A 14122-nucleotide genomic window follows, 5' to 3' on the forward strand; every position below is an offset into this window, starting at 1 on the left:
GGGCTAAGTGCAATATTCCACGCACTCCCAGAGCTGATCAGCCGCAGGCACAGGAGAGCCAGACAGAGAGGGCCAGGAAAGAAAAACAAAGAATCCCAATGGAGAGTGTCGAGGAAGAGACTTGGACTAGCAGCGATGAAGGTTCTGGGGGTGATGGATCTTCTAGCCATGTAGGGAGCGGAGGACAGTATGATACTCATGAGACACAGTCGGAGGATGGTCTTTATTTCACCGGTGAGTCCCAATTTATGGGTGCTACACAGAATACGGACCACGGTCGACCACCTGATAGATTTCGTGAGGATATCATTGGATATAGAAGACGGGCTCCTCGAGGTCGTTCAGAAAGACAAGATACGAGTGCAGATCCGACAACATACAGATACGGATTCTATTATCCACAGCCTCAGCCTGACGAATATGGATATGGTGCATTGGATTTTGCTTCCGCCATATTTGGATGAGCCCCTACACAATCAGAGGACACCTCTTAGAGACAGAGCGTGAGCGAGAGATCCGACAGTTCTTATAACCTGGTGCGCGTTCCTTCTGATTGGGTTGATTTGCCTCCTCCTGATTATACTTATGATCCAGATATCTACGAGAGCCATCGGCACTCGTCCCGATTTTAGATATCGTAGAGTACTTTAAATGTATGTCAATGATTGTATCTTAATTTGAAGATATTTTATGTATATGATTTTATCATTTAGAACGGGAGGAAAACATAACATGCAATCATGCATCATATATGTTTCAAATTTCAACCCTAAATTTAAATATAAAAACATCAAAAATCATGAAAAAAGCAATAAAAAACATCAATTTTCACTTAATTTAAGATCCAACAGAGACAACATTTAAAAAAAAAATGTCTGGCTCGCGGTACCGGTCGGTATGTACCGGTCCGGCCGGCCACCGGTACGCCGATCCGGACCGGTACGGCGGACCTTGATTGATACCATGGTCTGCCGTACCGGTTCGGCCTGGGACCAGCATCAGATCATTATGGAATCCGGTACCGGTAGCTTATCGTTGGAGAACCGGTACAGACCGGTATGGAACCGGTACGGGACCAGTATGGAATCAGCGTAAAATTCGGAACCGGTATCGGACCGGTCCGGGCCGCCACCAGTACGACAGATCTTGATTGATACGGATATTGAAACCAGTATTGCAAATCTTGCTCCTAAATTTTGTTTTGAAATATGTAATTAATTCCAAACCTAGGTATTGTTTTGAAACTTTGAAGTCTAAACACCGTAGTCAGAGGGTTTATTTATGGATTATGATATTGTATCAGTTTGAAGCCTACATGTTATTTTAAGGGTTTAAATCTCAGAAAAATTTCCAAACCTAAGGATTTCTTCTAAAATTTTGGTCCCCACAATTGGATTCAGATTCAAAAAGTCCTTCCAAATGCAGAAATTGGCAGTTAGTTGCAAAACCTATTCAAGGATCAGAAATCTACAATTACTTAAAACCCAATTCTTCCTTGAAAATTTAGTAGATGACACCATGGTTTCGGTTTCCACTAGAAAATCCAAAATCATGAGTTTTCAGAATGATATTTCTGAACTTGTATGCATTTGTTTATGCTTGAAATTCTATATCTATTAGAACTTTTTCTACGTTTCTAAATCTTCATCCGAGTTTTTAATGACATTGTGAATTTTATATTAAATTTGAACGTGAAGACATAATTCTAAATTACATGTGCTATAGCCAGGTGGCTCAGAAGGCCTTGTTCGAATTGTTGATGTAGTATATGTGAACCTCTAGCTATGTGGCATATTCTACACTGTCAGATTTTTAGGTTTCTATTTTGGTTTTAGAATCCATTTTAGTTTTGTGACTGGAATTAAGTTATATAATCTCTAGTTTGGAAGGCTCAGAAAAGAGTATGATTTGGTGTGTTAACTTAAAATTGAAATCCATCTGTCTAAATCATGCAACCCTTTAATAGGCTGTCGGGCCGGGGGGAGTGGGAAGCATGAACAAACATCTGATCTCATTTGGGATACTGTACACCCATCTCCATCCATTTCATCTCTCCTTTCCCAATAAACCAAAGGCCAACCATCTATTTGGGGTAGTCTAAGAATTTATACTTGCTTTGGTATTTATTATTAATCAAGTCCTGTTCAATAACATCTGAAATTTTGAAGGATTGGATCTTTCAGAACAAAGAATAATCTTCTTCTTCCTATTTCTTCCTTGAGTCTTCTATTTTATGCCCCCTTTCCTTCTAGATTTCTGTTATTCTCTAAATACTTCTTCTCCCCTCTCCTCTTTCTTCTCCCCCTTAGTTTGGAGTTTGGACAAGTGTTGTTGTGAGTTATTACCAAAGTAACTCAGAAGTAAATTTCAATGTAAATCAGGCCCTAAACCGCAATTTCAGATCTCAATCAACAAAACGTGGCATCACTAACAATTAGTTAGGGTCTTCCTGAGATTTAAAACAAAAAGCCTTTCTAGTACGGCTATACAAGACTGTAGCACAATTCCCTGACTCATCAGCTCCAATCTAAGGAGTGTACTCTCTGTTTTCCTCTTCCAATTTCTACCTTAGTTTTCCTTTTTTTTCCAATTCTATAAAAATTATATTTTGGATTGGATTAGTAAGACTGCCTTTTGGTGTACCAAACGTTCACGGATAAGGCTAAATTGAAGTACCTAATGCATTGCATGTGAAAGAAACACAGCTATTCAAGGATTAAAAGATATGATGACATTGTCCCTTTGAAATCAAAACACAGCATGTAATGGAAGCACATCCATAAAATCAGTCACTTGCATCAGACATGCCCAATTCTAGCCCTATTGATCGGATTGCCATCTGAACTTAACCTCAGAAAAGGTCCAATGTTTTCAAATTACATGTGCAAAACTTGCAACTCAAACCCCTAACAAATACAAAAAGTTTGAAGAAAAAATCATGTCGAGTCTAGGTCAAGATATCCTCACTCAAATCTAAACTATTTGCATCTATGTCAAAAAAATCTTATGTGATGGGGATCCAAGATCGGGTCCTGATGCATCAAAAGACTGCAGGACTTAGGATTTTCCCACATTTAATTATATTTGCCAATTTTCTGTATTTCATTTTATTTCTGCTTATTTTAGTTTTAGTGAATTATTTTGGAATTAAGGGCCAAGATTTTGGAATTATTTTATTTTTGAGTTACATATTCAGGTTGGGATGCACGACATGAATGAAACTTCACTCTTCCTCCCATCGTATGATACCATAAGACTAGTGTGAGGCTTGCAACCCTATGTGTGATTGGGCTTGGGAGCGTGCTTTGCCGAACCGGGCCGAAACACCCAATTCGGGCAATGCCAAGCCGACACGGTGCAAAATCAAGTCGGTTCGCAATTTTTTTCCGATTCCGACCCTGATCGGCTGGATCCGATACCGAACCGGCCAAAACCGGCTCCAATCGGCACCGGGTCAATTCGCTATTTTTTTCAATTTCAGCTCTGAACCAGCCGGAACCGGTTCCGAACCAACCGTAATCGGCCAGAAAGAGTCAGAACCGGCCGGTTCCATTCAAACTCGGTGCGAATCGGCCGATTCGCACTAATTCGACCTGGTTCTGAACCAGGCCTCCTATTTTGACTTGTCTGGGGCATTATTTGTTGTTGGAAAGGCCCATAACAACAATTGAAAGTGGCGGAGAGGTTTCCGCCGCTCTTCCTTCTCAACAACTCAAAAATCACACCGATTCAAGAGTTCAGATGGAAGATCCAAGCCTAAATAAGGTGTGTTTTCTCTCCCCTATCTCATTCCCTCATTTTTTTGAAGGAGCTTGGAAATATAGCTCATTAATTGCAACATAAAAAGAGATCATGCAAAAATTTTCAATTTTGGCTTGATTTTATTATATATTGTATATCTATGAAGGATCTACATGATGACATAAAAATTTTTAACTTTTGAACTACATATAATTTTTAAAAATTAAAAATATATTTTTGGATTAACAATATGTTTTAATTTTTTTCAACGACCTTGTATATGTTCAATACAATCTGAGGTTGAGGCTGAAGTGCATTCAGAAAGAAGTGGAGCTCATGTATATAGATCCGATCTATACTGCTTTCGTTGATGATAAGAATGATCTTATGATCAAATGGCTTGTGAGCCAGCAACAAGAATCGGAGCTTAATGAGCGAGGATCGCCTCCACGACCGGCCAGTTTCGTAGCCAACAAGATTGGGATCAATGAAGGGCAATTGCTAAGGGAGAGCAATATTCCACGCATCATTTCGGCTAATCAACCACAGCCACAGAAAAGCCGGTCACCATATGACTCCTTGTCCAAGAATCCTCTCAGAGATATGATCGAGAGATGCTTAGACGAGGCCACTATGCTATTCGGTCAACTCAGCCAGAAGGCGGACAACATCCTCCCAGCATAGCTAAGTAGAGAGTGGTACGAAGGGTAAGAATGCAGTTGTCCAGCACACCATTTATGAGACACGGTCACAGGGTGGTCTTCAATTCACCGGTAAGTCCCAGTTTATGCATAAAACATAGGATAGGGACCACGGTAAATGATCTAGTAGAGTCCGCAAGTATCGATTGCATATATAAGACGGGCTCCTCGAGGTCATTCCAAACACGATGCAGCTGTAGATGACCTCGCACATGGAGTAGAATCCATAGACATATTAGGTTTCGAGTTGTATACTGAATTCTATTACTTGCAACCATAGGCAGCCTATGACCCATACGAATACGGATATGGATATAGTGCATCTGAGGCATCTTCCAGTGGCTACTATCCTACACAGCCCGGAGCATCTTACAGATCCGATTTTGTTGCCAGCAATTCGAATGGACCCCTCCACAACCGTATTATCAGCCAGATGACACTTCTCAGAGCTAGAGCTTCAGCGAGAGATCCAAGAGTGCTTATAATCCGGCGTGTGTTTCTTATGGGATGAACATACAAGACTACAATGCCGCTTGATTAGAGGGGTGGGTTGATGTGCCTTCTGACTATGCTAATGTTCCGGATATCTACGAAAGGCATCGCTACTCGACCTGATTTTAGATATCGATATGTATGTGGTACTTTAAATGTATATAATTGAGTATATTATTTTATAATTTTCACATCACTACTTGATTTGAGGATATTTTATGTTGTTCCTTATAGCAAGCAACATCTTACTAATTATTTTATAATTTGTATCATTTTAAAACAATAAGATGCATCATTTAGATTAAACTGAAATTATAGAAACATCAAAAAATATTTAAAAACATCAAGAAAACATCAAAAAACATCAAATTAGACTTAAAATCATTGAATAAGTTAAAAAAGAGTTATTACCAATTAAAAATTCTTGACAACTCTAAAAAAAGGGGTGTGTCAGTATGGAACCAGCATGCCCTATTTGTACCAACACACGGTACGATACCGAACTGATACCGACCAGTACCGGCCGCCAACCGGTACGGATCCCGGTACTAGTTCGGCGGACCTTGCTTGAATGTGAGTCCAAATCATCTTTTGTCTTCCCCTTTATTTGTTTCATCGATTTTTGTGCTGTGTTATTCTCTATTTTCTTTTATGTATGATTCTGTTTTTCCCATCTTTTTCCTTGTTTTGATCTCAAATTGTTCCTTTTCATATCATATAAATATCAGATCTTTTCCTGCAAATTCCAGCCAATTCTTGATTTTGTTTTTCAATTATGTAGACACATAGAAACCCAATTTAGGTCTTACATCCTAAAGCATAGATTGATTAACAACTACCCACAACTTTTTCTGCAAGAACAATACTTTTCTGGTTTGTTTAATTGAAAATTAAACCAAAAATTTCAGCAACCTTTCATAGAAGTGCTCCTATCTTAAACCCTAAATGATCCTCTTCCATAGAGTGTCATGCATCGCTATGTACATGGAAACCAATTCCAACCTTAGTGTGATGAATCAATCTGAAAAAGGTAGCAATGACTCGAGAATAATTCCTTGGTAAATTAAAAAGAGCAAAAACAAATAGCAAATTCAGTGTAGTGGTCTTAGTTCAAAATTAGATTTTCATTATTTTCTATGATTAATACTTTTTTATGGGCTGTCCCTTAGTTTTTATTCTCTTGCACGATGAAGTTAACTATACAGCACTTTCTGAAGGCCAATTCATACGTTCATGACCATACAACTACTTTGAAGAAATGAATGCAGCATACGACACATCTAAAAGTTTAAAGCTAAGGCTTGAATGGGAAATTAAAGACAGCTAATTCTTGGCAACTTGCAGCATATAGAGAATAAGAGTTCAAACCAGTAAATGACATCCATAACTTACCAGCAAGATTCAGAGGCCATGTCAAGCTCCATACTGATGTATGCTAGTCGATGATAATGTTAATTTTGAGAATGTTCAAAATTTAAAATTGTTTACCCTATCATCATAAACCTAACTAAAGAAGAATTCATGTATCGCTGTCGATAAATAAAAAATGGCAATATAGTTTACCTGAAAGAGAGCATTTTACGAATTTTTGGAGCATATGGCATGTTCATGAATAAGGAATTTGCAAAGAAAGTAATGCGACGTCGAGCATCCAAATTCATTGGCACATTTATTGCAGATTCCTTGACAGTTAATAGCAAATGAAGCCTAAGAACCTGACAAATAAATAGTTGAAACAAATTAGAGAAACTAACACATACTTGTTCAGATAAGTTAATTAAAAGAATATTATGAAGATTGGAGCACCTTTTGCCTCCACAAGTCATCTTTCATTTGGTCTAGATTTATATTTGCAAACTTTGGCTTTGTTTTATCAGTCTCATTTTCACTAATTTCCCCTGGAGGTTTTTCTCTGTAAAAACAAGGTGATAAAGACTCCATGTGAATCAGTTGTTCATGTAATAAGAAGAACAATTCAGCCATATCTTACTCATGTTTCTTAATCATCACGTCCTGTGTAATGATCTCCATTATATCCTGCAGTACATTGACGATCTGAGTCCTATTGGCTTCGATGTCTTCATGAACAATTTTCTGCAGAAATAAAAGATTACTCAGGGATGATCAACATGAATGAGGTCTGGAACTTCAAACACAAAACGTAAAATTAGAGCAATGAAGAGATACCAAAAGGTTTAGCAGTTTCTCTAATTTATTGCTTAGCTGGGGCAGCTCACTCATCCGGAAATTATTTAAAAAATTATGTCCCCGTATGCTGGTCTCCACACTATGACATATCTTGTCAACAACTCTGCAAGTAAGGATAAAATGTTAGATCAATGGGGAAATGAATACCGCTAAAATAAGAGAATACCAGTGTTTTGCCAGTGAAACTAACATTCAACTATTAATAAATTTTTCTAGTTCAAGAATTAACAGGCAATCATATTAACAGAATATACTATACATACCGTTGATCCCCCTCATCAATCAAAAGGTTATAAAGTAAATCTTTTAATGACTCGTAACATTCTATGACTGCCGCATACATGTAGGTATCATTCTCGATCTTCTTTATTAGTTCTGCATCATCCTTCCCCTTGAAATCCTTGGCCATGTCAAGTGCAATTGGTATCTATTAATGTCAGCAAAAGATAATTAATAGTTTGAAAGGAAATGATATCTGAGCATGGGCATTTCCAAATTAGATGAGCAACATAAGGGATATTCCATATATGTACCCTGCTAGCAAGAAGAAAAGGAGGCCATTGCACAACAGATATGTCATCTGAAGAATATGGCACAAGCAACAGAGACAACTCCCTGAACAATGAAAAGAAAATTAAGAAACTTCATGGCATGACATATTGTCATCAAACTAATTTCAATGATGATAGTAGTAATAGTCTCAACCAATTGTTAAGCAAGTCCTCTTCCCGTAAAGAGGAGATGAATGCATTCCAAACACGAGAGAATTTTGCTATGTTCCTCCTATCCTTCTCGTCCTGCTAACTTGAGGCTCATAAAATCAGTAGAAAAGAGGAAATGGCTATAGCCTATAGCTATTTCTTAAATCATAATATCCATGTAACTTGTTTTCAATATATAACATAGTACTTGAAGTTGCAGTGTGCATAGAAACTTGAAATATATAATATGCAGGATGATAAACTACTTTGCAAACTGGCTTAGCATACAACCTCACTTCTTATTGATTCCTCAGAAACTGGAACAAGGCGTTCACTAAAATATGCTGGCACCGACTCAAATCTGGACCTTAGCATCCCCAGTGTCCGTATCTATGGAAAGCCAAAACGTTTAAGAGAACACATAATACAAGATTTATATCTGTTTTGGGAAGCCTTTCAAAAACAGGTTTTTCTTAGTTTTAGGAAAATATGCACTAGAAATTGCCACTAAAAGGTTTGTAATGATAATCTTGTGAATGCACTATTACAAAACACTTACCTCACCCAGGTGGCTGAATGCTCCATGAATACCTCCAAATATAGTGGAGAAAATGGCGTACCATATTTGTGCATCCATGAAATATACCTACACATGAAAACTTAAAACAATCACTTTAAGATTATAAAATAAACAGTATGAGAAGGATTCCTCCATACCAGGACAATCGGTGCCCATATGGTTATGATGACCCCAATATTATGTTGTACTGCAAGTTGACAAGTGACTTAATAGAGGCAGCTTAAATTATGACACAGCAACCACAGATTCCAAATGTAACTAGAATCTTACAATTAGGAAAAAATTCATGCCATTCGTAGTTCCCAACTCGCAAATTCATGATTATCTTGGTCGGTTCCACTAATGGGTATATCTATAAACATAAAAGAAAAAAAAAACATAAAAAATGAGAACTAAGAACATTTAATACAAATATGCACATGGTTTGTTTTAGCAGACAGTAAGAAATGATAATAAGGTAAACAAATTTAATAAAAAAAAAAGCATGCTTTACTATTAAAAGTTAAAACATTATCATCAACCTGCTGTAAAAGTAATTCATGCTCAAGACCTCTGCTGCATTATACACAAACAATCTTTAAGAATAAGAGAAGTAGATACCACACTCATAACATTAAACTTCCTATGATCTACCATGCAAGGTATTGAATCCATAATAACCACACATAATGAGTGAGTTTATACTCTTTTTCTTTTTCCTTTGCTCTGCTTTGAGAAACTAGTGAGTTTTATATTGAAAATCTAATAGTTCACTAGATCTAATCAGATTTGATTAGGCGTAGTTGGCTGCAGAGGATAATTAGGAGGGGAGGGGGGTGAAAAAGACAAATAAAGAGAGTAGTATAGGGAGGAAGAAGATAGGAAGAGAAAAGATAATATTGAACTCATTCCAAGATCCACGAATAAGCCCTAGAGTTTGAGAAGAAGGCATCATGAAAATCATCATTGTTCACTAATTAATCATCCAACCTTATTATGTAAAACCCGACAACCCCTATTTCTCACAAAAGAAACCCCAACAATTTTCTATAATCCCAAAACTAACCCCGTAAGCAAGGATCGCCAAACCGGTACCGGTAGGCGTAACAATCGGCCACCGGACCGGTTCGGACCGGTTCGGACCGGTTCATGCATCCAAAAGCCCAAAAAAAGTTGGCCTAGCCGGTACGGGCCGATACCATTTTTTAACGCCGAACCGGACTGGTCAGAGATCGAATCGGTTCGGTACGGGTCGATTCAGTATTCTTTGCCCGTAAGGTGTGGTTACTGATCATGGTCACTATAGCATGGATGGCACTGCATAAACAATTCTATGAACAATACCATCTATAGAAATCAAGTCTACCAACTTGTCAAATCAGATATATCTCTTAGTCTCAGTCCTTGATTTAAGATAACCTACTAGAGATAATTTGACATATAAGAAAAAAAAGAAAATTGACAACTAAGATATAACAATAGAGCAATTCCAATCCCACGACTCTATGATGCATCATTATGCAATCTTGAACCTCCATTGAACTGCTAAACCAAGTGCTCAACCATTTAAAAACTGCCCAAGTCAAATATTTATTTGGCATCCTTAAATTGGTAAGAAAGCATTTTTTTGAAAAAAGAAACCTCATCCTACTCTCCTTTCTCAGTCACTAATGTTATTCTTTCTTCTTTTCTTTCTTTGTGTTCTTTTCTGTGCTTTCTCTTCACAATCACTTGGGTTAAGGAAGATGCCTCTGCTCAGGGGAAGGAAGATATCATCACGAGGAAGATCTCTTGCTCTCCACCTCTCCTTTTCTCTATTTCATCAAACCATGAAAAGAAACTTGCTGTCATCGTAATCAAGAAGATTGAAGCTTGCTGATTGCCCTATCAAGAGACGATTCTGATGGCCCGAATTAGGAAAGATGGGCCATCATCTGAATCTACAGCTAATGTTGCAACCCTAGCCACCATTGGTGAAGTAGACAAGCCAGGTGAGAGCTCTGTGCCCTCCATCATTAGCCACCAACATCACCCACGCCTCCATCTGCATCCCCAATCCCTTGCCTTCATAACTTGCACATGGTATATGAGAATATATCAGAAGGGGTATGTTAGGGTCTGAAATAGGTAAACAGGTCAACTGTTTGAACCATCAACCCAAGACCTAGCAACCAAAGCAAGTCAGTGTTTGTTGTGCTTCAGAACATTTGCAACAAGTGTCAAGAAGGCACAACTATTGATTCTAGGGAAACTTCCCTCTCTAATGTTCTGATGCAAGTATGCTATAATCTTTTGTCCCACATGCATGCGTCAGAAGTAGAGCAAAAATTAAACAAAAAAGCAAATTTATTGATAGATGTGAAAGTGATAACATAATAAAAAGATATTAGAGAGTTCTAAAAATAACCAAAAGATGATTGAAGGCATCACACCTCTCTTCCTGTTGAACCATTAGTATCATACCTAAGATCTTTACAAAGACTTTGCTGAAGAATCATGGTATCCGCACCAGAAAATCCTCCCAAACCATCACACCCCACCACAAGATCTCGTGCAGTGTCTCACTAGTCACCGCACAAGAGAAGCTAGAAGAACTCGACCAAAAAAAAAAAATATTGCCTTGTGATGAAAACTAGGAAGTACATGGGTATTTAAAGTGTTCTAAGGTCCTGATGGTGAAAACCTGCCATCAATAGGGCTAGGACAACAATAGATAGCCAGTTGACTCCTAACTTGACGATGTCTAATTTGCAAGCTCAAGTGTTTTACGTGTCGAACTATTCCTGTTGTCAAAATAATTAAACGGTGGAGGAGCTACCAAAGTTCACCGTCTCGGTACTAGACCCTATATCAGTACCATGCCGGCACGTCGTTGGTATGCCCAATACAGGGGTCAGTTCCGCATACTAAGACTCGGTACATATGGGGTATCGGTTAGGTACCGGTATGGTACATACACCAGGTACTACTTTCAGAGAATCCAGCTTTGACTCAAGTTCAGCAAATGGCATGTGCTGATGCAGGGTTAGTGGCATTAATGGATAGTGAAGCATGCACCTTCAAAAAGTTTGGATAGTAGATTTTTATTGTAATCATTTTTCTTCTTTTTATAGCAGCTATGCAATCGTGTCCATTCAAATACTTTGCTTACCATCACTAAGATGTCATTGCACAATATAGATAGCAAACATAAATAAAAGCACAACTATTTAGAAGCAACATTAACATACATCTATGGACATTGAGATAATCTGCAATAAAATCAAATAATATGAAATCATTTTTTCTACAAGTTGCGAAGACAAATGAGAACACTCGAGGGATAATGAGAGACCACAGCATAGTTAGCTATGAGCAGGAGATGCAGGGAAAGAGCCATGGGATAGGATTCTTTCAAGGAGGAATGGCAGTGCTATAACTAAAATGGTACAAGGGTGCAGAGGAAGTCACCCACAACATTAGAGAAAATGACCTGCTTTAGGTTTTATATAAAAGAAAAAAAATGCTTTGTTTCATCTTGCGGTACGAACCTCTCTAAGAAAAAACATGGTTTATATAAAACTTTGCCTTATCTTTGCTCAACTTGAAAACTAGCTTTGTCAATGATGCAATTAAATGTCATACACTTTCAATCTAGCAAAAGTAATAAGCTCTTTCAAGCAAGCTACAAAACAAAAGTATAGTAAGAAGTATATTACCTCAACATAGTAACTAAATGCAAGCTTGCTAATGAGCAACAAAATCCAGAAAAGAGTGTACCTGTTCAGTCAACAGCATAAGAGCATTGTCATCAAGAAATAATAGATTACAAATTGAAAATCAAGCATATCATATAATCTTACTTGAGAAGTGTGAACATGTCCTCATGCATACCTCTTCCCACATATAGTTTAGGCTGAGATGCAGAATAATATATAAGTAGTCAATTGTAAAAGCAAAAGTACATTAGTTAGTTAGAAGCTCAAAATTCTTGCCTGTGCCCACCACATAAGAAAAATGACTATATGCGAATTGGAGCGCTCCATGGCTCTCTGAACTGGTGGAAGCATGAATAATAATGCAGCCAAAATATTGGGTATCATATATATGACAACAGCAACACTGTACAGTGATTGATTGCGCCAATTGCCAATCCAATTGCTAAAGAATTTAGTAAGTCCAGTAGGATTCTGCACGGAGCTAGAGTAGCCTATTGGGAGAATTATTATCCATGCAGTTGCTACTGCAAATTTTAATAGGTACCGAATTATTTGAGTGTATTCCATGTTTCCCCATGCCTTCCAGCTAAGAATTATATCCAAAGCAGCTGCAAAGTTCAAGATGTTGTTATAAGGGAAAAATACCAGCACCAAATACTAATTTTCAAAATCACAGTGCTAAAACAGTTATATTCTTAATTTCAAAAAGGTTGTGCTCGAAATCCAACTGATGCCAGAATTGATTGCTATAACGAAGCTCATAAGATCAGAAATCTAATCTAATTATTATACCTTGCAGGAAATTAAGTAATGCAGCAGTTATGAAGATACTCAAAACACTTCTAAAAACATCTGGGTCAAAGAATGCAGCAAGGGATCCTGATGGACTCCATGCAATTATCAACATGGCCTGAAAGAAAAATAAAAACATTATGATTACAATTTCGAAATCTGGTATCAACTACTAGAAGGTCAAAAGAGAGGGCACCTGGAAAGCCAATATGAAGAATATCCACATACGATCAAAACTTCTAAATAGTTGCCAAAATGTACGGACTTCAACAAAATTTGTTTTAGGCTTCCTCCGTCCACGAACAACTTGGTCACGGTGCTGTAAAAAATTACTGTTTTACTAAATAGCAAAAAATTATCAAATATCCCACTTTATTCCCCAGAAATTGCTGAATATGACATAGTGAATTACATAATTTCATCACTTTATACTTGACTTTAATATTGCCATTCCACACCATGCACTTTAACATATATTTAGGTGACTAATCTAAATCTCTGGCATGGGAAATCAATTTCAAGCATACTCAGTTATTGATAAAAATGTTTGATGTGAAAGAAATTAACCATTAATCAGGTAAAACTTTTCTGCATGCTGAACAAAAATATTTTCTGATGCATTGATAGGCATCAAAATTAACCTCAGTTTTAGGATGTATATCCTCTGAAGAGGCCAAAAAGTCTGCATCAAGCTTCATCGGCCAATCTAATTTAAAGCATTTATTTGACCTGAAAAAGAGAAGATATTTCTCACAGACAAATACCATGAGAAATACAAGTTTTAGGGAGGATAAGAACAATTACCAAAAATATTCATTTAAATCATCGTAGTTTCTCCATCTTGAATGGCTAACAGTACCAGCTTTGCTTCTCTGAACTTCCTTTTGCATCAAGTATATATATATATATATATAGAGAGAGAGAAAGAGAGAGAAATTCCGGTAAGGAAATAAATTATTCATTTAAAAGTCATATGAACACAATTAACATCAATACTTTTTGTGCTTTGTGAAGTATTAGTTAATTCTAACCACAGTACTAACATATACCTTGTGCATAACCTGATAGATAGGAGTCACAACTTTTTGCAAAAATGATTCCTCGCCGTGGTATGCTGTGTCAAAATATCCTCCACTAACCACATGTCCTTGACCTGATATAATTCTATATAGCTCTTCCGCCATCTTAAATATGTACACAAAGAAGAATATTACTTTGGTTGCCTTTGCA

General features: G+C 37.3%; 1 protein-coding gene across 1 annotated transcript in view; it reads right to left on the reverse strand.

The window, feature by feature from the left end:
• The window catches only part of LOC103708176 (callose synthase 7-like), a 42296-nt gene that overhangs the window by 21991 nt on the left and 6183 nt on the right, over positions 1-14122 (reverse strand). The window contains exons 10-28 of the mRNA XM_008792988.6: positions 13942-14076; positions 13697-13773; positions 13534-13621; positions 13089-13211; positions 12893-13010; positions 12377-12708; positions 12245-12297; positions 12101-12161; positions 8694-8775; positions 8561-8610; positions 8403-8489; positions 8135-8233; positions 7848-7939; positions 7676-7757; positions 7406-7569; positions 7122-7245; positions 6925-7028; positions 6741-6846; positions 6498-6649 (exon numbers count right to left, since the gene is read on the reverse strand). Of these exons, the coding sequence (XP_008791210.2) occupies positions 6498-6649; positions 6741-6846; positions 6925-7028; positions 7122-7245; positions 7406-7569; positions 7676-7757; positions 7848-7939; positions 8135-8233; positions 8403-8489; positions 8561-8610; positions 8694-8775; positions 12101-12161; positions 12245-12297; positions 12377-12708; positions 12893-13010; positions 13089-13211; positions 13534-13621; positions 13697-13773; positions 13942-14076 (2129 nt within the window). The remainder of the gene's footprint in view (positions 1-6497; positions 6650-6740; positions 6847-6924; positions 7029-7121; positions 7246-7405; positions 7570-7675; positions 7758-7847; positions 7940-8134; positions 8234-8402; positions 8490-8560; positions 8611-8693; positions 8776-12100; positions 12162-12244; positions 12298-12376; positions 12709-12892; positions 13011-13088; positions 13212-13533; positions 13622-13696; positions 13774-13941; positions 14077-14122) is intronic.

The sequence above is a fragment of the Phoenix dactylifera genome, chromosome 1 (genome assembly GCF_051530095.1).
Source record: "Phoenix dactylifera cultivar Ajwa chromosome 1, Ajwa_hap1_PhDact_Kaust_v1.1, whole genome shotgun sequence".
Classification (NCBI taxonomy): domain Eukaryota; kingdom Viridiplantae; phylum Streptophyta; class Magnoliopsida; order Arecales; family Arecaceae; genus Phoenix; species Phoenix dactylifera.